Below are 23,104 nucleotides of genomic sequence, written 5' to 3'. Positions count from 1 at the left end.
TTTCAAGAGTTTCTCTTTCTCCATCCTCTTCCCCGCCATCTTTCTTGATTGTTTACTTTGAGAAATATTTTGAAAGTCTCTGAATATGCACTCAAACGCCTGAACTCACCTTGGTGAGTATTTCCTAACAGTTGTACATGCTTTCTCTTCCGCTCCCCCCTTGATTCGCTCAAAAGTTCATGTGGTTAGGAGATGTCCCTCCCCTGCCCGCTTCACTTTCCGTTTTTCAACATGGGTTAGGGAGCTTTCTTTTTCTCTTTAACCGTCATTTTGCTCAGTCAGACTCACGTTCATATCTGGTCTTCCGACCCCGCTTTACTTCATTTCATCCGCTTGATCTCCTACGCTTGCCCCGGTCAGCGTCACTAAGTTCCATTCGGGCACAGTGCAGGAAGGACCATTGGGACGGAGGAGCGCCTCAATTCACCCACAACGCATAGGCGAAGAGGCGACTCCTCATAAGTCCGCTGGCTAGGCGCCTTCCACCAGGCTTCCTGGGGGGGTAACAGGCCAGCGCTCCCCCTCCTTCCCGCCGTGCACAGACCTCATCCCCGGGAGGTCTGGGAGATGCGTCTGTGTAGCGTGCCGCCATCAACCGGACCCTGTGCTGTATTTCATTAGGAGGGCTTCAGGGCTGTTTGGGGAATGTGCAAGATGATCGCTGTTACCCATCCTCTTGTTTGCTAATGTGTCCCTAATGAGCAAACCTGAGAACAAAACTCTTGACTAAGTGGCCACAGTAGCAGCTGCATCTTTTTTGCAAATATTCTTACTTCTGGAAGTGAACCTCCAGGAGGGCACCCATCTAGTTTTTGATCTGTTTTGGCATGTTCGTTAAAAAGAGCATGAATGTGGTTTCCGTGAAGAAGCTTCACGCTTTGTTTACTCAGGATTAACATTTAGAACCAACTTCCCTCTGAGCAGAGGAGGAGTGTGTGAGGCTGTCCATTATCACTTTTATCTTCCACCAGCTGCAGCTGCTTTGTCAGGTGGATGTGGGCTCCTGCCTTCCATAACAAGCTATTTTAAGGATCAAATGTATCTCTTCGAAAAGTAAGAGAGGGAGGCAATGCTAAGGGTTTTATTGTTTTGAACACCCCCACCCCCCCTTATGTACTTGAACTGCAGCCTTGGAGTTGAAGTGAATAAGACTAGACCAGAGTGCATTTTGTTAGTTTTTTCAGAAGGAGGGGAATGACTAGAAGGATACATCAGTGAGTGGAAACGATGCATTTCTTTCATTTTCTTTTAGTCATCTAGACTTGATACCTAGATATCAATCATATCTAGCACAGACATGATTATTGCTGAAATACGAACCACGGTAAGCTGTTTTGAGCCGATGAGAGAGAGAGCAGGATATAAATACAATGACTGAATAAATTTCTTATGTACATGTAATGAATAAGATCAGCATCTTGAATGAAGCATGCTTTTGAGAAGGCTCCATTAAACTAGGGACTAGGAATTGATTACCTGTATATCAGCTTTATCCCACAGGTTTTCAGTAGGATTCTCCACTTTAGCTCTCCTGGTTGGTTTGTCATATTTCTTGTGTACTTTTTTTTTTTAAATTAACGCTTCCCATATTACTAGATGACATCTTTTCACACAGTGAACAGAGCTTGCTATGCTACAAAATATATTTATTTGTTTGTTTAGTACATTTTTATCCTGCCTTCCATCCAAGGAGCTCAGAGTGGCTCCCTTCCTCCATTTTACCCTCAGGATAATCCAGTGAGGTAGGTTATTAGGCTGAGAGGGTGTGTAGCTGGTCCAAGGCCACCCAGGAAGCTTTATGACAGAATGGGGATTTGAACCTGGTCTTCCAGATCCTGGTCGGACACTCTTAACCACTGAATCATGCTGGCTTTTCTGTCATCTCAGACCAGTGTCTCATTTGTCACAGTAGCTGGCTAGAAACCTGTCAGAAGTCCACAAGCAGAACTCTCCCATCTTTACTGTCTCTGAACTTCCTTGTTCAGGGGAAATATGTCTCTGACTACCATATTCTCAGGATAAATAAAACACAAAGGTTACTTCCTTCACATCCTGCTTCAAGGTTTCCTAGTTGAACCCTTGGTCTGATCTAGCTGGGCTCTCAAGTTCATTGTTTTCTTTTGGGATGAGTAAGGGTACCAGTTTTTGAGCCTCTGACAGACTGTGGATGACAGCCAGGATCAGAAGCCACTGAACTGTTAAGAAGGTGAAGGTCAGGTTTGAGAGGCACTGAAGTCATAGCTATAAAGATTCTAACTTCACTCTGCTCTCTGCCACACTGTGCAGATAAGAACATAAGAGAAACCAATGTTGGATCAGGCCAATGGCCCATCTAGTCCAACACTCTGTCACACAGTGGCCAAAAACACCAGGTGCCATCAGGAGATCCAGCAGTGGGGCCAGGACACTACAAGCCCTCCCACTGTTGCCCCCCTCCCAAGCACCAAGAATACAGTGCATCACTTGCCCCAGCCTGAGAGTTCCTATCTATACCTTGTGGCTAATAGCCACTGATGGACTTCCATTCCATATGCTTATCTAATTCCCTCTTGAAGCCATCCATGCTTGTAGCTGCCACCACCTCCTGTCAAGTGAGCAAACCAAGGCCTAGAGTTTGGCCACACAGCCATGATGCCATGCCTGGGCCTAAAGTGAAAGTGTATACTCCTAGCAGATTCAGCAGTGACCAGTCATTAGCTGTGCTGGCAGACAGAGAAAAGCCTCTGGTACTGAAGTTCTAGTGGTTCAGTTGGGTAACAGCTGGTTGCTGGAGTGGAATGTGCCAGTATTGACAGTGGGCCTGCAGCTGGGCCTGTTGGTTTTCCTGAAGCTCCACCAATTTAAGGCAGTAAGTCATATCAGTTTATCTTTACTAATGGTGTCATGCTGGGAAGGAGTGTGGTGTCGGCTCCTGAGAATTAGACTGATTTTTCCAATATCTGTCTGCAAGTGTATTTGTAAGAGTTCCCTCTGGCAAAACAGAATGAACATGCAGATCACGTGCAGCCATTCTTTTGTTAACGTCCTCAGCGTAATGGGGTACGGCGTAGGACGGACTCTTACAACCTTGACTAGTACACTGGGGGAGAGAGGTTCTGGTGTAGTTCTCTTCCTGATATTCTAGTTTCTAATCTACAGGAAGACTTTGTGAGGATCATTCAAAAATGTTCAGAAACGTCCTCATCATTCACCAGTCTGCTGATACAGACCCAGAAAGCATTACCCTTTGACTTTTGCTAGACCAGTCAATCATTTTTAAGGCCTCAGACTGGAACGTTTTGTGCATGTTAACAAATCTGCCACACATATTTGTTCACTCAGATTTAATGAATTAATCTGCTGGATTTCATACTCAGTGTATATAGTTCCAGAAGCTGGTAAAGTTGAGCTGATTGTGACTAATTTTGAATGTTTAATTTTTGCAAGATAAAGATGACTGTGCAATCTTGAAGGCTGCTTTAGTAGATGTTTCTCTGCCTTGTGTCCTAGGTGGAAATCCATGAATATCTTGTGAAACCTTCCTTTGATCCCAATCTGTCTACATTGAGAGAAAAGATGAATGAGCTAGAGGAAAAAATGCAGGAGGTGCTGAAGACAGCTGCCAGGGAGCTAAGTATGTTGGGACAGATTTGTTATTTTTTTTACTATAGAGGAGTGTTGGATTTTGTTAAGTTGTTTTATTCAGTGTTCAGAGTTTTCCATAGCTTAAAATAATACTGCAGTTTTTTAATCAGTCTTCAGGAGCCTATAAGGTTCCCCAGTGAGATGAATAATGGCTTATCTGAGAGCAAGCTTATTCACCTCTGCTGACCTTCTCCTGAAATGCATAGCTTCAGGAGAACGCTGATATGTGCTAGGATTTACTCTTGGTTTATTAATGCAGGCCAAGAAACCTGGCCAAGAGACCTGCTGCACACACTTATCAATCCTAAAATATGTCTCAAGATCCTCTGCAATGCAAAGGTTCCCTGGCAGGGATTCTTTGGCACACAAGTTGATGTGGAAAAGGTTCACTGAAGAGCTGAATGTTTGAAAACATTGCATTACTATAAATATGGATATAATTTTTTTAGCATGTCTCTTCTCTCCCCCCGCCCCCCCCCCCCCCACATGGGAGGTGGTGGCCCATGATTCATTTTATGTGGCCACTAACAGTTTGATAAAATCCAGATGAGATGTGGTCAAAACTGACCATGATGCTGGGGGGGGGGGTCATTTCAAAAAGTTGTAAAAAGGGGGAGAGATGTTCCATGCTTTTATTTTACTGAAACAACCAACAGTATTGTGCACTTTAAATAATAATGTATTTCTTATTGAGTTAGAATTTATCACAAGGTTTAATCCTGGATAGCCCAGGCTAGCCCAATCTTGTCAGATCTTAGAAGCTAAGCAAAGTCAGTCTTGGCTAGTATTTGGATGGGTGACCTCCAAGGGATACTAGGGGCATGATGAGAGGCAGGCAATGGAAAACCACCTCTGAAATATCTCTTGCCTTAACAATTAGCTTGCCACCTAGTGTGGCATAACTCTTAAAAAGAGCTAGAACTTGTAGCTGCCAGACAATCTTAGGATCTCCTGGCTATAATACACACACTGCCATACAATAATTATTAATTATTATTACCAGGTTTAATTCTGTGCATTCAGGTTTAATTCTGTGCAAGAGAGCCAGTTTGTTGTAGTGGTTAAGTGTGCGGACTCTAATCTGGGAGAACCGGGTTTGACTCCCCACTCCTCCACTTGCACCTGCTGATGTGACCTTGGGTCAGTCACAAGCTCTGGCACAGCTGTTCCTGAAAGAGCGTTCTCTCAGCCCCACCTACCTCACAGGGTGTCTGTTGTGGGGAGGCGAAGGGAAAGGAGTTTGTAAGCTGCTCTGAGACTCCAAGTGAAGGGCGGGGTATAAATCCAATTTCTTCTTCTTCCTCTTCCTCCTCTTCCTCTTCTTTCTCCTCCTCTTCCTCCTCCTCTTCCTCCTCTTCTTCCTCTTCCTCTCCTTCTTCTGACTTAATCAAGACCAGGAAGTTCTTTCCCAGTACAGGTCTTAAATCAGAACATCATAATTGGAATGCTTGTGTAATCTCAATTACTGCTGTTATGAATGGTCTTTCATTTGTCTGCACAGCTGAGCATTGCTTAGAAATGTCAGACTCCTGTATTTCATTGACCTCACTGTTTACTCTCCCCATGTTCATTCATATTGAAGTAAGTATCTGCCAGTTTAGGACAACATTTCATACATTGGATTAAATGTTCTAGTTAGTGAAAGCTTATACCATGACATATCTATTAGTCTTTAAGGTGTCACAATACTCTAAGGTATGTTTCAGATGTAACTGCAAACTGTGATTTGCTGCTAAGTAGCAAGCTTCGCAGTTCCTCTAGATCATGTGCTCCCTCTTCCAGGTGCGTATGGTGAAATAATTGGTTATTTCCAAGTTTATGGAAAATCATAGTTTGCTGTGATATTCAAAACAGCATATTGTCATTATGTGTGCCTTGCATAGCAAGATTCCAAACAGTGCTTGGCTTTCGGTTTTGGAATCCTGATTCACAAGTACAAACCATAGTTTACTGGGCTTGGATGTAAAGACAAACTGTGGCTTGCTGCAAACTTGTAAGTTAGCAGTTGTGAGATGGGGAGTGGAAGTAGCTCAATGGATTCTGTCTAGCACCTGTTGCCTATGGAATGTTAGGTACATACACTCATCCTCTCTAATGGCCCCATCAGTCAACCTAGTTAAAATAATTTTCCTGTTTGGGTGTGTCTGCCCTCTCCCTTCCCAGTGGAATAATCTCAGGTTGGTGTGGCATTTTATTTTAGAAATCTCTGTAGTAAGGGAAACCACTGTTTCAAACTCCTCTAGCTCTCGTCTAGCCAGCTAGGACTCATTGCAGCCCTGCGACTATGAGTTAACTCTTCAGCAGGTGGCCTGGTACACTATGAAGCAGCAAAACCCAGCTAAGAGAGAAATTTCACTCATTGAGTAGGGAATAATGAAAATTTGATTTGTTGGTTTATAACGCTGCTATCAGTCATGTTTATTTCCCCCTCATCCCTTCCTGTTGAATAGGTTTGGAACCTGGCAAGAGCATCAAATTGGAATGCAATGCACAATATGGGCATTTTTTCCGGATTACCTACAGGGAGGAGAAAGTACTGAGGAACAATCTGAAATACAGTGTCTTGGAAACCCAGAAGAATGGTGTGAAGTTCTCCAACAGGTCTGTAACATGTGCGCGACTCCCAGGTCCTGACTTCACCTCAAAAGGGATGGCTCATCAGGGGAAAATACTCCTTTTGATTCCTGGAAAATCAAAGGGGACTGAAAGTAGCTTGCAAACTGTTTTTTTTTTTTAATTTTATGTGCAGTAAATTGAAAGAGCTCAAGGAAGAATACGCAAAGAACAGAGGAGAATATGAAGAAGCTCAGGATGTTATTGTTAAAGAAATTATAAACATTGCATCAGGTAAGGGAGGCTGTATTGATCCTTGAAATCCCGAGGTATGTCCTGAGAATGTAATAACATTCTTGTAAAGCTGACACACATCAATGGGGGGGGGTGGGGAGTGGAGGAATAAGTAAGCTTTCAGCTCTCCACCTTGGTCCTGTCTTTAAAGTTGGAACGTGACCTACTTCACAAGACTGTTTCAAAGCCAAACACGATTGGGACTGAAAAGGTCCAGGCCAGATATAGGTTTCATTCCTGCGCCTACTTACTTGGAAATGCTAGGCTACAAAAGCATAGCCTTACGTTCTTAGTAGAGCTCTGCACACATTCACGATAAGTTTTGCCTTTTCTCCTAAATCCCTTCTTTCCACAAGCAGAGATACTAGGTGGTACTCCTAAGCAGAATATTTGCTTTAACAAAACTCCCGAACAGATTTCCCCCTGATAGCACAGCACCTAGCTCAACATTTAGTTTCATAAATAAGCTGTCAGTCATAGAAGTTGCCACAGATGTCAGTAGAGGCCATGTTAGGAACTCTGCATTCCTCGTTGCTTTGTATCCCCTTCCTCCTCAACAGCACACTTTTCCATTAGTCCCTGTGCCGCTGGTGAAGACTATGACATAGCAGCTCAAGTGGGTGGCAGGGTCTTGTTTTGGGCACTGAAGTGACTGCTCCTCCTGCAGCTGTGTCCTCTGGGCTTCCATAACATTCCAGCAGCTCAGCCAGTGACTGCAGAGGGCTTTAAGCACACAGGGATTGCCCGCCTGTGCTTACACCAGACCTTGTTGTATCTTTTAAAATGTTCTTGTACTGGGGTTTTTGTTTTTTGTTTTTGTTATTGGCATAATTTAACACTTTTGTCAAATTCACATTATTTGCATCTGATATGACAGTTTATGTCTCTGCGACCATACGTATCTGAAAACCGTGCCCATGCAGAGATTTTTTGTTCATAAATCATTTTAAGAAATTTCAGTCCAAAATTCTCTTCTGTTAGTTTCCCTTGCAGGTAGCAGAGTGTGTTGTAAGTGTCCCCCCCCCCCGCCCCCCCTGCCAGGGAACTGATGTGTAAGCAACATAAGCATGAATAAGGCAGCAATATAAACAAAGAGAAATGTTTGCTCACATTCTCTTGGCATATGCTTTTTCATATTGCTTAAACGTTCAGGTCTAGTGGCCGCCCAAGCACCTGGGCCCTGTAGCTAAAGGAACACGCTATTCCAAACAATGTAACATGGCAAGTGTACATCAGAAGGCCTTGTTGCAAATGCAGACAAAGATCCATGAAGATACAATAGCTTTGAATGAGACTGAAATACTGCTTTTTATTTTCCCCCCCTGCCAACTGTATTTTCTTAAAATACTGAGAGATAGTGTTAACTTTTAAAAACAAACAAACAACAACCCTAGAATTGAATGTATTCATAAAACCTTTTTTCACTCCTCAACATGTGTTTGCCATCATTCCTCCTTTTTATGGGCTTGATCAAGTGGAACTAGACTGACGCTAAAGGACACCAGCTCATGATGGTCTCAGCAACCAGTACTGGATTTTCATAGCTTGCCCAATAAGTCCTGGGTCCCTTCAGACAGCCTGACTCCTTTTGATTCTAGCCATTTAGATGTGAAAATCAGCATATGTAGTGGAAGGAGTAGGCCCATTTAAATGTCATTGTGTCTTTTCTTAAACATTTAAAAGCTTTTAGTGGCTTATTTAATAGCCATTCACTTAGTTGCCTGTGAAGAGCAAGATCTCCTTTCCAGGTGAGCAGCTAGGAAAGCTTTAATCCTCTCCCCCCTTAGGACATAGATAACTAACGGTAAGTATAAGAATGCAAGTTAGTAAAAATTTTCATTATGCTGGTAGCTTTTGTGAATGTGATTGCACAGCTAAGGTTAAATAGAGACAGGGAGAGAATTGTACTTAAAACTGGGACACCTAATACCAGATCATGAATTTACTTGATGGCTGAGGCAAGCTACTGCCTCTCTGTTCACAATTTCACTCTGCCAACATTATTATTATTATTATTTAACTCAAGGGTTTCAATATAAGGGCCATTGTATCAGGCATCAACTATAGCTGATAGAGGAAATTATAGACTGGATGCCCAAGGGTATTGTAGGAAATTCAAATGACCCTCAACCTGGTGACAAATCTCAGTTATTACACAGCTATTTTTATCTTCATGCAGCTGTTAGAATATGAAGGTGTCAGCTGTTCAGGTTTTTTTCTTTTAATGTAAAACTGGAAAGTTTGAGCTGAAGCTGCATATATAAGGTATCTGGGATCTCACAGACCTCATAGAAATCAACACTGGAGAAAAATAGACCCTGGGTATCATATCTACATACTTTTCCCCATCTTTATATATAGTTTCATTTTTAGGTTAAATTGGGGTCTCATTGGAAGAACAGTTACAATTTAATTGGGTTCAGTTCTACCCAAATATTATGTGCCTCATACATGGATAGGGAGGTATTAAAAGAGGGGGAAATGTTCTTATCCCCACATCTGTAAGATCAAATTATTCAGTTTAAGAGCCATTGCTCTTGACACAGCCACCGTGCCAAAGTAGCTTAACTTTCCCCCCATGTTGTAACTGCCTTCTTTCAGCAAGACATTCACATGTTGTAACTTCATGTGTGGATCACATGGAGGTTTGCTGTGGTATGGGGAATTCCCTGGTCTGCATGATGAATCAGAGCAGACCAGCTGTTCATGAAGGGGCAAAAATTGATCAGGGGCCTGTTCCTGAAGAAGAGTAGGTTTTTAATATCCTGCTTTTCTCTACCCACAGCAGACACCTTATGAGGTAGGTGGGGCTGAGAGAGTTCTGAGAGAACTGTGACTGGCCCAAAGTCACCCCAGTAGGCTTCATGTGGAGGAGTGGGGAATAAAACCTGGTTATTCAGATTAGAGTCCACCGCTCTTAACCACTACACCATGCAGACTCTCTACGATGATCACTTTGTGTGAGCAAGTCTTGAATCCAGGAAGCTACGTAAGCAATTGAGTCAGCACAGAGGCAATTTCACAAATGACAGCTCTTAATGAAAAGCTTGTATTAAGTCCCTGTTTTAAATCTGTTTAATGAAATGAACAAATTGATTGTTAACAATTCATCTTTTCATTTTTAGTTTGTACATGTTCTAGTGTTAAGGCTGCAGAATTAACTTGGTTTCTTTGCTTGACTGGATTGCATGTACCATGGCCCTTTACACAGCAGTATAAACAGAAAGACAGGACCCTGTGCCATCGAACTTACAATTGACATTCCACTAATGGGGGAAGATGCTGAGGGGGAAGATAAAGTGATCAAATGCAGGACTTAGGTTTAATTTCATTTAGGAATGAGGAACAAGGGATTAGACCAAACACAGTGATTAACTGCTTGCATCCTGTAAGGGATGCAGTGATATTTCAGAGATGTAACAAGCAAGTAGGAAACTCATGCTAACACCACTCACCTCATTTATTTATTTATTTATTTATTTATTTATTTATTGGGATTCTTACCCCGCCCTCCCCATGAAGCAGGCTCAGTGCGGCTTACAGGGGGCAAAGCCCATATGAAACAGGGTAAAAGCAATAAAAACATGAATAACAATTAATCACAACAACAATAATACTCAGTTGAAAGCAGGATGGTCCCCGGATGTATGCCATGATGGTAAACAGACAGTTCTCCGGGGATGATGTTGCCCTATAGCTGATCCTGAGCAAGTAAGTCCGGTGGTATCAGTCGCGCAAAAATTGTGGCAGATCTTCCCGGCCCATCCTTAATCCCGATGTTGTCCACATCATTGGTGGCGGTGGTAGTGGCGGCACCTATGGGAAAGCCTGGCGGAAGACCTCCGTCTTACAGGCCCTGTGGAACTGCATAAGGTCCCACAGGGCCCTGATCTCCTCTGGGAGCTTGTTCCACCAGGTAGGGGCCGCCACCGAAAAGGACCTGGCCCTAGTCACGGCGAGCCTTGCCTCCCGGGGGCCTGAAACCACCAGGCGATGTTGCACCCTAGACCGAAGTGCTCTTGGGGGTATATGTGGGGAAAGGCAGTCCCTCAGGTAAGTCGGACCCTGGCCATATAGGGCTTTAAAGGTAAGTACCAGCACTTTGAAACGGATTCGGTATGCTATTGGCAGCCAGTGCAGCGCTTTCAGCCCAGGCTGGATGTGCTCCCACTTGGGGAGACCCATCATCAGCCTGGCCACCGCATTCTGCACTAGCTGCAGCTTCCGGATCTGCACCAAAGGCCGCCCCATGTAGACAGCGTTACAGTAGTCTAACCTCGAGGTGACCGTCGCGTAGATCACTGTAGCCAGGTCATCACGGCCGAGGAAGGGAACCAACTGCCGAAATAGGCCTAAGATGATAAAACGCCGATCTGACAGTGGCTGCCACCTAGGCCTCCATAGTTAAGGAGGGATCCAGGAGCACTCCCAAACTCCTAACCTCTGAAGCTGGCACCAGAGGTGCCCCATCGAAGGTCGAGAGAGGGAGCCTCAACCCCAGTCCACTCCGACTCAGGCACAGGACCTCTGTCTTCGCCGGGTTTAGTTTTAGCCGGCTCAGTCCTTGTGTGTGTAATATGCCATCTGGTCACAACTGATTCATGGCTACTCCAGCAAGGGGCTTTTAAGGCAAGAGAGAAGCAGAGGTGGTTTGCCATTGCCTTCCTCAGCAGAGTCTTCCTTGGTGGTCTCCCTTCCAAGTACTGACCCTGCTTAGCTTCTGAGATCTGATGAGATCGGACTGTACCATGCTGCCTTCCTCCCAAGGAGACCATAGTAAAGGTTTCCCTTGCTCGAAAGCCAGTCGAGTCCGACTCTAGGGTTGCGGTGCTTATCTCTGTTTCCAAGCCGAAGAGCCAGCGCTGTCCAAAGACGTTTCCGTGGTCATGTGGCCAGCATGACTAAACGCCAAGGTGCACGGAACGCTGTTACCTTCCCACCAAAGCGGTACCTATTTGTCTACTTGCAATTTCTTGCTTTCAAACTGCTAGGTTGGCAAGAGCTGGAACCAGAGACGGGAGCTCACTCCGTCATGCGGCACTTGGGTCTCGAACTGCTGAACTGTCGACCTTCCACAGCCTGCAGTTCAGCGTCTTAACTACTTGAGCCACCGCAGCTCCTAAGGAGACCTTACACATCACCTATTATCTGATCCTTTAACTGGAGATGGTGGGGATTGAACCTGGGATCTGCTACATGCAAAGCAGATGCAGTGGCCACAGCCCCTCCAGAAAAATGGCTCAAAATCTGCTCAAAGTTTCAGTTGCTGTTATGCAATTTCTGCAGTAGGGAGTGTCTGTTTCCCAATGTTTTCTCCCTTAAATGCTTGAAAGCATTGCTAGATGCTTCACCACAGGTTTATGCTGCCTCTCCTTTGAGGAGATTGGGGCCAGTGTATCTGGTTATGTCCCTTCTCACAGTATGCTCCTTATAATTCTGTGAGAACTGTACTGAAAGAATGACCACTGCATGATCATCTCTCCCCCCCCCCCCCCCCGCATTATGACTGAGCAGAGGATGGAACTTGGGTTTCCTCAGTTTAAATCCAAATCTGCACCTCCCTGCATCACCCTGGCATGTCTAGTGGTAGTTTCAGAAGAACCCTTTTGTTTTTTCATAGGGACGGCAATATCACCAGCATCATCTCAATGGACATTTGAATGGGTGTTTTAAAAAATCTCCTTCTGGAATAATAGCTGAGCAACTGTATTCCCAATAGTTGTTTAAATGTAGAAATTGGCCTTGAAACATCTCGTCAGATGCATGCACAGTGGTGTTTAGCTGCGCCTTTGTGCTATAAAATGCACAATTTGCTGTGGGGGTGCAAATCTAAATGGCGGGGTGGGGGGAGAATATGCCATCAATTTAAGATCGAGATAGAACTTCTGTGTGAGGTGTGATTTTTTTAAACAGGTTTGATGTGAGTTGATTTATGTATTCAGTGTTGGAACCATTGATGCGGAAGACAAGTTGGGATTAGAGTGGCTTAATTGGATATTGCTCTTTTACCACTGTCTTTTTAGCTGTGCAATGAGATGGTAATAGATTTTAGTTTAGAACAAGCTTTCCAGCCAGAATACTAAAACACGCAACAGAGAATTTCCCTGGTATGTGTTTGTGAAATGGATTTTCTAAATGTTAAAGCAGTGTATAACCTGACAATTGGGTCTCTGCAAATAAACCACAGAATCATAAGCATCCTTGACATATTTAGAGTGCTTAAAAATATTTGGATCAATCCAATGTACAGCTAGAATCGCATATAGTGCCCAGTGTCAGTAACCAGTTTGTGTAGGCAGGCTGCTTGTTCACAGTGTGTTGTCACAGTGCCATGTCGGCGCATGTAGAAACTTCTGGAAACTCCTTTTGGAATCTGCAGTCAGTTAAGGTTCTGTGCAGGTCTGTGATTGCAGAAGGTGGAACAGTTTTATTTCTGATTCTGTGCTGCCTAATGTATTTTAATGGCTGTTTTTAATCAGCATTTCATAATTGTATTGGTTTTAAGGGATCTTCTGTTACTGTTAACTCCCTGGGGAGCCTTTGTGGTTTAAAGGCCAGGTAAAAGTAGAGTGACTGGACTGCTTTGCTTTGTGTTCCTTTGCTAGCTTAAGGCCTGTGGATCTTGAGGTGGGATCTGGGTTTCCTTAAGGAGAAGGGAGAAGCACACATTTATCTTTTACAGATCCCATCTTGAAGGGTTCAGCTGCACATGAGTCTGGAAGTTCTATGAATGGAGCTTCCAGTGTTCTTATTCCTTGAAAAATCAGGCATGTGGGCCCCGTGGTTCAGATGAGAGTTGTGCCATGAGCGGAGGAGAGGTTTAAGTTTCCCCCCTCTGCCATTTTTTCCACCTTGGCTTGAAGGAGTTTCTGTTGTCTCATTGGGGTAAACATACAGGTACTTGAATCAGTAGTCTTAAGTCTAGTGGGGCAAATAGCAACTCACCAAGACCATTTCAGATCAGAAGGCTTAACCTACTCCAAGTGCTGTGGTCCCAATCTGACTTTGGCCATGAGTGCCTGATTTTTCAGGGAAATGAAACACTGGATCCTCTATTTATGGCACTCCAAGCGTCACATGAAGTCAAGTTTTTAATCTTTAATCTGAGCCTGAAGGTGCAACAGTTAGTTGCTGTTGTCAAGGCAGACACATCCATTCTCCGAATTAATTATGTTCCAGTAATTGGCAATGGGTAGCCTTAAAAAAGTGAAATTTCATTAGCATAGCCTTTCTGGGACATGTTAAAAGATGATCTTATTTCTTGCTTATTTAAAACCTTTATAAAGCCATAATTTCTGCTGCGGAAAAGACAAACAAATATACAAACCAGGCAATACACTTTAAAATTTATATCCAACATTTATGAAAACAATAATCAATAAGACCACTCAATAAAACGAGTAGAATAACAGAAGAAATATCCACAACATGATACAGTTTAGATTAGCTCCAGTTAGGAAGTGGTGACTAGGGCGTGTGCGCTAGAAAAGTTGTTTTAAGTTCGTGTTTTAGGAGTAGGGATGGCCACAAACTGCCTCACAAGCTAAAGTTAGTCATGAATTTTGCCTGTTTCATGCTTCAAGAAGTGAAGTTTGCGGCAGGGCGCCCGGCATGAACATTCCACAAACTTTGATGTTGTTTGTGGAGGTTTGTGAATGGTTAAATTTCCAGACACTGTCTCCACTCAATTAAGATGTTTACCAAACTTCAAAGCAACGGGGGGGGCAGAATTCTCCAGCCGTGGAAACACCAAAAGGGTCCCTTCCAAAGCTCAACAGGCACTGGTGGCTGCCAGTAACAGAGTTTCCATTCTGCTCTATGGTATCAGAATGCTGTATATGCTCTCAGCTCTCCCCACCCTCTCCTTTGTTGGCTGTTGACAGACAGAGAGAGTGGGAACTTTTTAAAAGCAGAGCAGATTCATAGTTTTCTAATTGTGAGCTTCTCTCCCCTGCTGGGGTTTAGGTGTTTCTGGACTCAGGGCTCTGAGCCACCCCGTCTCTGCTCATGCCAAGCAGTGGGGCTTAGCTACTTGGTGCCTCAGCTGAGGACCCAGATTTTGATTGTGAACTCTTCTCCCCTGCTGGGGTTTGGGTGTTAGGTGGACTTAGGGCTTTGAGCTGCTCCATTTCACCGCTCTGATCGTGAACTCCTCTCCCCTTCTGGAGTTAGGGTGTTAGGTGGGCTCAGGACTCTGAGCTACCCCATATCTCTGTTCTGATTGTGAACGACTCGTGGGGCTTCTCTATGGTTGGGTTCTTTGAGGCAGATATGCTGGGCTGTGGCCTCCCCCCCCCCCACTGCCTCTTCCACCCATTGTTCCCTCTGACCACATCTGTTGGCCTGTAGCCTCCACACTTCTTTGCAGAGTTCACGCTTCCACTGCATGAGCTCTGCATTCAGGAGAGTGATGCTGCCTTTTATCTGGGGGTCACAGATACAGGCCAGCTTGTACTCCCCTTTCTTGCAGAAAGGATGCAACCTGGTGGTGATGCCCACCTGCAGTCTCTCTGCCAAGGCCCTGACCCATGAGAGAACAGCCGTCCCCTTGGGCCCCGGCTTCAGTATGGAGGCCAGCACCCGGTCCTGCCCTCAAATCAGGGAGATGACATCAGTAGTGTCCTGGAAGGGCTTGAGGACATGCACTGTTTGGGAGATGATCACCCAGTCATTGGAGCTGATGCTGGCCTCCTCTTCCCTGTGCAGGATAGTCGTGGAGGAGATGACATCTTGCACTGCACTCTTCTGCTCCACCAAATGCGCAATCATGGTGTAGGTGGAGTTCCTCATCCCCCCTCCCGCCTCTCAGCAGATAGGCAGAATAATGCCCCTGCGAGAAGTGGGCGGCCAGCCACTGGCAGGTCTTGAGCATGGACCGCATCTTCGGGGGGGCAGTGTCCCAGGTGGCATTGACAGTGCTCCCCATCCCCAGAGCATCCTTCACCACCAGATGAAATGTGTGCACCAGGCAAACAATGCCCTTGAGGCGCATAGTCTTCCCTTCACCACTGCCAGCATGTTGGTGCTGGCGTCCGTGACCATGTAGCCATGGTGGATGATGTTGCTGCTGCCCACCCACTCCCTCAGGCTACTCTGTATTATGGCAGTGGCATTTTGCATCATGTGGACTGTGTCCATCCTCTGTACATGGAGCAGAACCACTTTGTAGCCCGGTAACAGGACTGTTCTCCTGGGGCCTGGGCCATGTCCTGACAATCCTGCCTGCTCCATAGGTCTGCCATGAAGTGCACAGCTCTGCCTTTGCACTCTGGAGAGTAGAGCCTTAACCATCACCACTGCAGCTGTCAAAAGGCTATGTCCTCCATGAGGAAGTAGGGTTGGCCGTGCACATCACAGCAAACCGTCCAGGGCTTTAATCCGGCCTGTGAGCCTCCCCAACACGCCCAACAGCTTTGCAAAGTCAGGAGTTCACTTGATCGCACTGGCTGGCCTCGTGTCAATTCTGCGGGCTCTATAAGTTGCCCACCTGTTGGGGTAGAGCAGCTGCCCTGCAGCCTTCTCCCCTCCTCACCCAAGCAGCTTTGCAAAGGAGGGAGCTCACTCTTCAGTGCCCCCCCACATTGAGGGCTGGTAGGCCCTTAGGCTCCATTTCTAGGTCCCAATTACCCCCAAATAAAGTCTTTTTATTCTAAAATGACAGTCTCCAGATTTTGATTCAATAATTCAGAGCAAGAGGTGTCAGTTATCAAAGGCTGTTAAATAAACAAAATGTTGCAAGAGTGTTAATGTTTCAAGCATGTTAAGTAAAAAACAATCTTTAATTGTGTTTCTGTGTCCTTTATAAAGGTTTTATGACACACATGGCCCAGCAAAGTCCCATTTATATCAGATTTGGCCCTCATAGCAAATAAGTTTGACACCACTGCTCTAAGTCTGATCTGCACATAACTTGGAGGGCAGGTAGAGGAAAGTCACCCAGAGATCCCCTGTGAGTTTGGTGTCTCTAGCATGGGGGGGGGGGGGGGCATTCTACTGCGTCACAAACTGAACTGGCTTGTTTAGCCTCTAAAAATTTGTAGCAGTTTGTGATTTGTGAATCAGGCACGCCATGAACCAAACTGCATTTTCCTAGTTTGTGCCCATCCCTAATTAGGAGGTTGGGAAGGGCATGCTTATTGATGCTTATTGTTATGGCTAAGTTTGGGGAGTATTATCATTTTAGAGAGTTATTCCACATATTGGAATATTCCTGATATTTAATGATAAGGGTAAGCATGCCCTTCCTGTCTCCCATGTGAAATAAAAAAAGGGGAGAGAGGAACAATAAAGACGGCCCAGCTGATCTGTGGTGCATGGGCCCTTTAAATTATTTTTATTATTTCCTATGGGGTGGGCATGGCCTCAGAAATCTATAGGCTAAGTCTACCCCATGGTGCATGTGTCCTTCAAATTTTAAAGGGGCCATGTCCACCCCCCCCCCCAACCATCTTGAGTGTGTATGCTCTAAATAATGGGTGGTAAACCTGGTCTTTGGAGTCTGAAGGCCAGTTCTACTGCCCATAACTGGCCTTGGGCTTGGACTTACCTGTCAAGCAGGACCCCACTCCTGCCAATCTGGCCCATTTACAGCCCTGCTGGGGTTGCAGAATTGTGCTGTGCCCCTCTGGCAGCCCTGGGGTAGTTTTCCAAGTTTTGTTTTTTTAATCTAGCACCTTGAGAGTGAGGTGTTCTTAAATGCATTAAAATTGATTGGTTTAAGAATGTCTAATTCCATGGTGGACTGACATTTATTCTCAGTGCATTTTATGGGAGGTATAACAAGAACTAAACACAGAATCTACTTTTAGAATCTAATTGCCTCTTCCTAGGGCTTCATTGTAAATGGTAGTCTTTCAGCTTCTGTGTAGCTAGCAAGTAAAGGCATTCTCTATTCCCATATAACCTATCAAATTGTCACCTAAAATATGGAAACATGTAAGAAGAGGTTTCCAGATTAACAATGTGTGATACCTTTTGGATTTCTGCATGTTGGAAAAGCACAATAAAATATAATTCCAATTCCTTAGGATACAAGGACCCCATACAGTTTCTGAGTGAAGTCATAGCCCAGCTGGATGCAGTTGTCAGTTTTGCTCATGCGTCGAATGTCGCACCTGTGCCCTATGTACGCCCAGAGATTCTGGAAATGGGAGAAAGGAGGATTATACTGAAAGGCTCAAGACACCCCTGTATCGAAGTTCAAGATGATGTTGCCTTCATTCCAAATGATGTGACCTTTGAGGGCGACAGTCAGATGTTCCACATCATTACTGGTAAATACTTCATTTTTATGCCATATTATTATTTTCTTCTGTCTTTTGAGTTGTGTTGTTTTGGGTTTTTGTTTTTAGAAGCATCTGTTTCCAGACTGCAAAACAGACAGGAAAAGGGAGCTTAATTTCTCCAAACCAGTATTTGCATTTTGGGGGCTTTTGGTATGAACAAGGGAACTGAGCATTTCAGGCTGGCGTAACTCTACATGTTCCACTTTTGGTTTTGATGAGTGGGTGATGTCTATTGTGCAATTACCCCAACATACAAACTTGTGGAGATCATTTTCATGACATGTAGAAGAATAAAGAGCCATGAGGCAGCTTGTGCTTGCATGAGTGGCTGTGTAGGAGCAAACTTACCTCTGTAGCTTGTTACTTACGTTTTGCCTTAATCCATCCTTATAACAACTTTCAGGTACACTGTCTTGGTTTTTTTCCTAGCACAGAGTACCCCACAAGCCAGTTGTGGTTCTCTTCTGAACTTCAGAGATGCTTCAGTTTTTAATTTCTTTGACTTTCAAGATCTTCAGCTTTTTTAACATCACAGTTTGAAAACTATTGGTGCAGTAAGGGAGGACTGAAATGTTAATATTTTGAAAAGAGCTTGAGTTTGTAGTACAGGGTCTTTCCCCCCATTTGGCCCTAGTTTATCGATACGTACCACCACGGCCCATTAATTCAGATCAGCTGATTTCTCCAAAGCTGAAATGTTGGCAAACTGCTCTAATGCCTTTCTTTCCAGTGTGAATGTCAGCAGAGACTTTGGCCAGGTGTCAGCAGAGACTTCTTTGCTCAAACCTGTCAGCTGATCACTTTCATGCATAAGCCAAGGCCAGGTAAAGCAGGTGAAATGCATAGTTAAGGGAAGTCTCTGATGCTGTTCATTCTGGGAAGAAAAACCCTTTACTACTTGTGTTCTAGCTTTCACGAAGATTATTAATTCATGGGAAGCTATCATGTTGCTTGCCCTTTGCCTCTTGTTGGATTCACAATATGTCCTAATTTGGAAACTGAGTTGTTGGCCAGATTCTAGCTGGTGATGATCATTGCTGTTCAAACAGCCAGTAGGTTTTTCATTTTGCATAAAGATATTAAGAATTTTTATTCCTGAAAAAGGTGAAATTAGTGACTTGCTGAAGTCATCATTACAGAATATTTGCCATAGAAAGTTGCCAAGGCTGTCAACCAGTCCTTCTGTGGGGGTAAAGAATTAATTGAAATAAATTTTCAAATATGTTTTCTGGACCAAGCACAAGAATGTTTTCAACAGATTTTAATAAACTGAGGTTCAATCCCAACAAGATGGAAGTACTACTGAACGTCTGACCTGGGAGTTAAGGTGTGACCCGTTCTGGATGGGGTTGCACTCCCCTTGAGGGAACAGGTCTGTAGTCTGGGGGTGCTCTTGGACCCAAGGCCTACTGCTAGATAAGCAGGTGGCAGCTGTGGCAATGAGTGACTTTTATCAGCTTTGACTCATTAGCCAGCTGTGGCTTTTCCTGGACACGCACTATGGTGCATGCCCTGGTTACGTCTAGATTAGATTACTGCAATGTGCTCTACGTGGGGCTGCCCTTGAAAAATGTTTGAAAACTTCAATTGGTAAAGAATGTTGCAGGCAGGCAGGCTGTTGACTGGAGTGGGTCGTAGGGACCCTATCACTCCCGGCTTGGCCCACCTACACTGCCTTCCACTTTGTTTCTGGGCATGACTCAAGGTGCTGATCTTGACCTTCAAAGCCCTATATGGTTTGGGACCAACTTACCTGAAGAGCCACCTAATTCTTATGAACCTGTCCAGTCATTACAGTCATCTCCAGAGGCCCTGCTTTGGGTGCCTCCGCCTAGATTTTATAAATGGATTTTAGGGTGCTAAAATGACCTTCCAGCTAATACTAATGGTAATGCCTCTACAGGACCGAACATGGGAGGGAAATCAACCTACATTCGCCAGACCGGTGTGATAGTTCTTATGGCTCAAATTGGGTGTTTTGTGCCCTGTGACTCTGCAGAGGTGTCTATTGTCGATAGTATACTGGCTCGAGTAGGAGCTGGAGACAGTCAGCTGAAGGGGGTGTCTACCTTCATGGCAGAAATGCTGGAAACATCTTCCATCCTTAGGTAAGAGCTGTGTTTGCTTTTGTGGTATGTGCCAGGTAAGGCCTTGCAGGAATTTATGAACATGAACAGATCCTGCTGGATCAGACCAGTGATCCATCAAGACCAGCATACTGTTTCACACAGTGGCTAACCAGGTGCCCTTGAAAGCCAGCTAACAGGGCCTAGGAGCCAAGACTTAACCTGTTGCTGCCTCCTGGCACTGGTGTTCAGAGCTTTGCTGCCTCTGTAGATGGAGGCTCCTTTCTGTCACCATGCCCAGGAGCCCCGGTGGTCCCTCCCCTCCATGAGTCTGTCTACCACCACCACCCCGGTTAAAGCCATCAGTGCTCATAGTTGTCACTTACCTGTGCTGGCAGTGAATTTCACAGGTTAATTATTGAGTAAAGAAGTGTTTCCTTTTGTCTGTCCTGAACCTCATTTCCCAACAATTTGTGGTGAACCTCATTTCCCAACAATTTGTGGTGCACCTGAGTTCTAGTATTATGGGAAATTTGTGCAGGTCCAATCATCTCCTGCTAGATGATACTATTTTGTGGAAAGAAGGTATTATTTTTAGTGCTTCTGTCTGCTCTGCCATTGCTTATGCACATCATGGCATTCTTGCTGTTTTTGACAAACGTCCTGCTGAGGGAGGTTCTTGATGTACCTCTAGGCTATGTTCTCCACACAGCCCCTGTTAATGTCTCCACTCTTCCCTGGCCACCTGTGGGGTTTTGGAGCCCTTACAATCCTACCTGTGCCCTCGTGTGTTCTGCTTTAGTCCTCAAAGGTATCAGTGGTCGCTTCTCTTAGGCAGATAGCAGCAGAAATAAAAACTTTTTGTTGTCTTTTTATGCAACAGACAAACATGGCTACTCCCTGCTCCCAGTTATGTTATCATAAGTTTCTGTGTCATAATGGTGCCTTGCCTGTTCTGATGTCTTGTTCCTGATTGTATTTTTTATATTTATTTATTTATTCGAGTATTTCTACCCCGCCCTACCCCGCAAGAGAGAGAAGGGAGGTATAGCTAGAAAACCCAGAGGTTCATTTGGAGAGGAGTGCTTACTGAGAAAGTATTGAAAGAGAAATTGATCAGATGTTTTACAGTGTCCGGGTTTCCTATTCTGTTTGCTGTTGAAGTTAGCAAAATTGTAACACCCTTTACAGTGTACTGCTCTGTTATTTTTAGGTCTGCTACAGAAAACTCATTGATAATCATCGATGAACTGGGAAGAGGAACTTCTACATATGATGGCTTTGGGTTGGCATGGGCTATCTCAGAATATATTGCCACCAAAATTGGAGCTTTCTGTATGTTTGCAACTCATTTCCATGAATTGACAGCTCTTGCTGACCAGGTTCCCTCTGTGAATAACTTGCATGTCACAGCGCTGACCACTGAGGACTCCCTGACGATGTTGTACCGTGTGAAAAAAGGTGAGCGAGACCCCAAAGTTGGAATGAAGAAAACCCATCTTGGTTAATATATCGCAAAGATATACTAGGTTTCCCCATGACCTTCAATAGCCATTTGTCTCAAAGGCAGCTTTTTATATATTTCAAAATAGCATGTTTTTTAGCCTCTTAGCTTAACCATGCCCTGACCATTGTTTCCTTCCACTTCTTGGTACAGATGTAATAGCAATGCTTTCCTGTGTTTTAAGGAAAACTTAACCATGGGTATGCATTAAGTCTGGGAAGTATAAGCATGGCTGCGGCCAGCTGCAAACCAGAATGTGCAATTATGAATTAAAGAGGTCTTACACTGGTTGTCTGTGGTTGCTGTCTTGAGAATCCTTCCCTTTGATTAATCATGTATAATGTTTTTGTTAATACCAAACAAAAGGGCATTTTCCTGTTGCACTGGGGTCACAATTTCCTAATTTATTACTACTTTAAGTTGCTTGCTATGACATGGCCTGAAAACCACTGAATAAGTTCCAAGTTTCAAATTTGGTGATCTCCAACCTTCCTGGAATTACATTTGGCTGCTAGAAGAGTGTTTGAGAATTAAAACCAGTAATGCTTCTTCCAGGGTTTTGTGACCAGAGTTTTGGAATCCACGTAGCAGAGCTTGCTGCCTTTCCACAACATGTGATAGAGAATGCAAAGGCAAAAGCTCTGGAATTAGAGGAGTTCCAGCATACTGGAAAGCCCCAGGAGGCGGATGAAGAACCAGCAGCCAAAAGATGCTACGAAGAAAAGCAGGTTTGTTAACATGCATCATTATGAATGAAAAGGGAACAAATGCTGCTTGAATCAGTGCCAGTGAGAATGTAATATGAATGCACATCCTCTTGAACACTACCTTATACTGAATTAAAACATTGATCCATCAAAGTCAGATGAAGTTGAATTCATCCGAGACGGAGGTCATGTGGCTGGGAAAGACTGAGGTGCTAGCTGGAGGGTCACTCCTGAGACTCGATGGTATCCAGTTGACAGCTGTAGACTCTGTAAAGAGCCTCAGGGTGTGGTTAGATTCTGTGCTGTCCCTGGATAAACAAGTGTCCATGGTGGCACAGTCAGTGTTTTTTCACCTGTGCCAGGTCTGTCAGCTGGCTCCTTATTTGTTTGGTTCAGACCTTGCCGCATTGATCCACACAACGGTCACCTCCAAAGTGAACCACTGCAATTCGTTCTACATAGGGCTACCCTTGAGAATGCTTTGGAAACTGCAGGTGGTCCAGAATGCAGCTGCCAGGTTGCTGACGGGAACATCACGGTTATCTCATATTACTCCAATTTGGTGGCAGCTGCACTGGCTATCGATTAGTCTCCAGATCCAATTCAAGGTGTTGGTGTTAACCTTTAAAGCCCTTAATGGTCTGGGGCCACAGTTCCCCATAGCGTGTGTTTGTGTGCAGTCTTGCAGGGATTTCTCCCAGTGGATGCACAGCTTCTCCTCCTCTACGCTGGGGAGATTCCTCTGGCATGCCCCTCCCACCCACTTAGGTAGCCTGCCGGCAAAGGGGGCTGCTCACATGTGCTTGCCTGTTGGCCTGAAATAGGAGCTACCCCCTTGCTTGCTTCTACCACGCTGCGGTTTCCCGCGCAGCTCTTCCAAGCATCTTCCCGGCTGACTGCTCCTGGAGGACATCACCTCAAAGCATCAGCCAGCTGGGGTAGGTAGCAGATAGGCTTGGGCTGTGGGGAGACTGCCAGGGGAGGGATGTGTGTGAAGCCTAGCCCTGGTAGCTGGCAGGGACCGCCAGCGATCCTGGGGGGGGGGGGGGACAGGGGGCCTGGGGCCACACT

The 23,104-nt window shown here is 44.8% G+C and overlaps 1 protein-coding gene across 1 annotated transcript in view; it reads left to right on the top strand.

The window, feature by feature from the left end:
• Positions 1-23,104, top strand: part of MSH2 (mutS homolog 2) — a 96,269-nt gene that overhangs the window by 66,968 nt on the left and 6,197 nt on the right. The window contains exons 10-15 of the mRNA XM_015427676.1: positions 6,075-6,225; positions 6,374-6,471; positions 17,499-17,744; positions 19,660-19,864; positions 21,036-21,283; positions 21,882-22,054. Of these exons, the coding sequence (XP_015283162.1) occupies positions 6,075-6,225; positions 6,374-6,471; positions 17,499-17,744; positions 19,660-19,864; positions 21,036-21,283; positions 21,882-22,054 (1,121 nt within the window). The remainder of the gene's footprint in view (positions 1-6,074; positions 6,226-6,373; positions 6,472-17,498; positions 17,745-19,659; positions 19,865-21,035; positions 21,284-21,881; positions 22,055-23,104) is intronic.

The sequence above is a fragment of the Gekko japonicus genome, unplaced genomic scaffold (assembly GCF_001447785.1).
Source record: "Gekko japonicus isolate JY-2015 unplaced genomic scaffold, Gekko_japonicus_V1.1 scaffold174, whole genome shotgun sequence".
NCBI classification, from domain to species: Eukaryota; Metazoa; Chordata; class Lepidosauria; order Squamata; family Gekkonidae; genus Gekko; species Gekko japonicus.
Note: the sequence above shows the minus strand (reverse complement) of the source record. Positions and strands in the feature narration are given on the sequence as shown.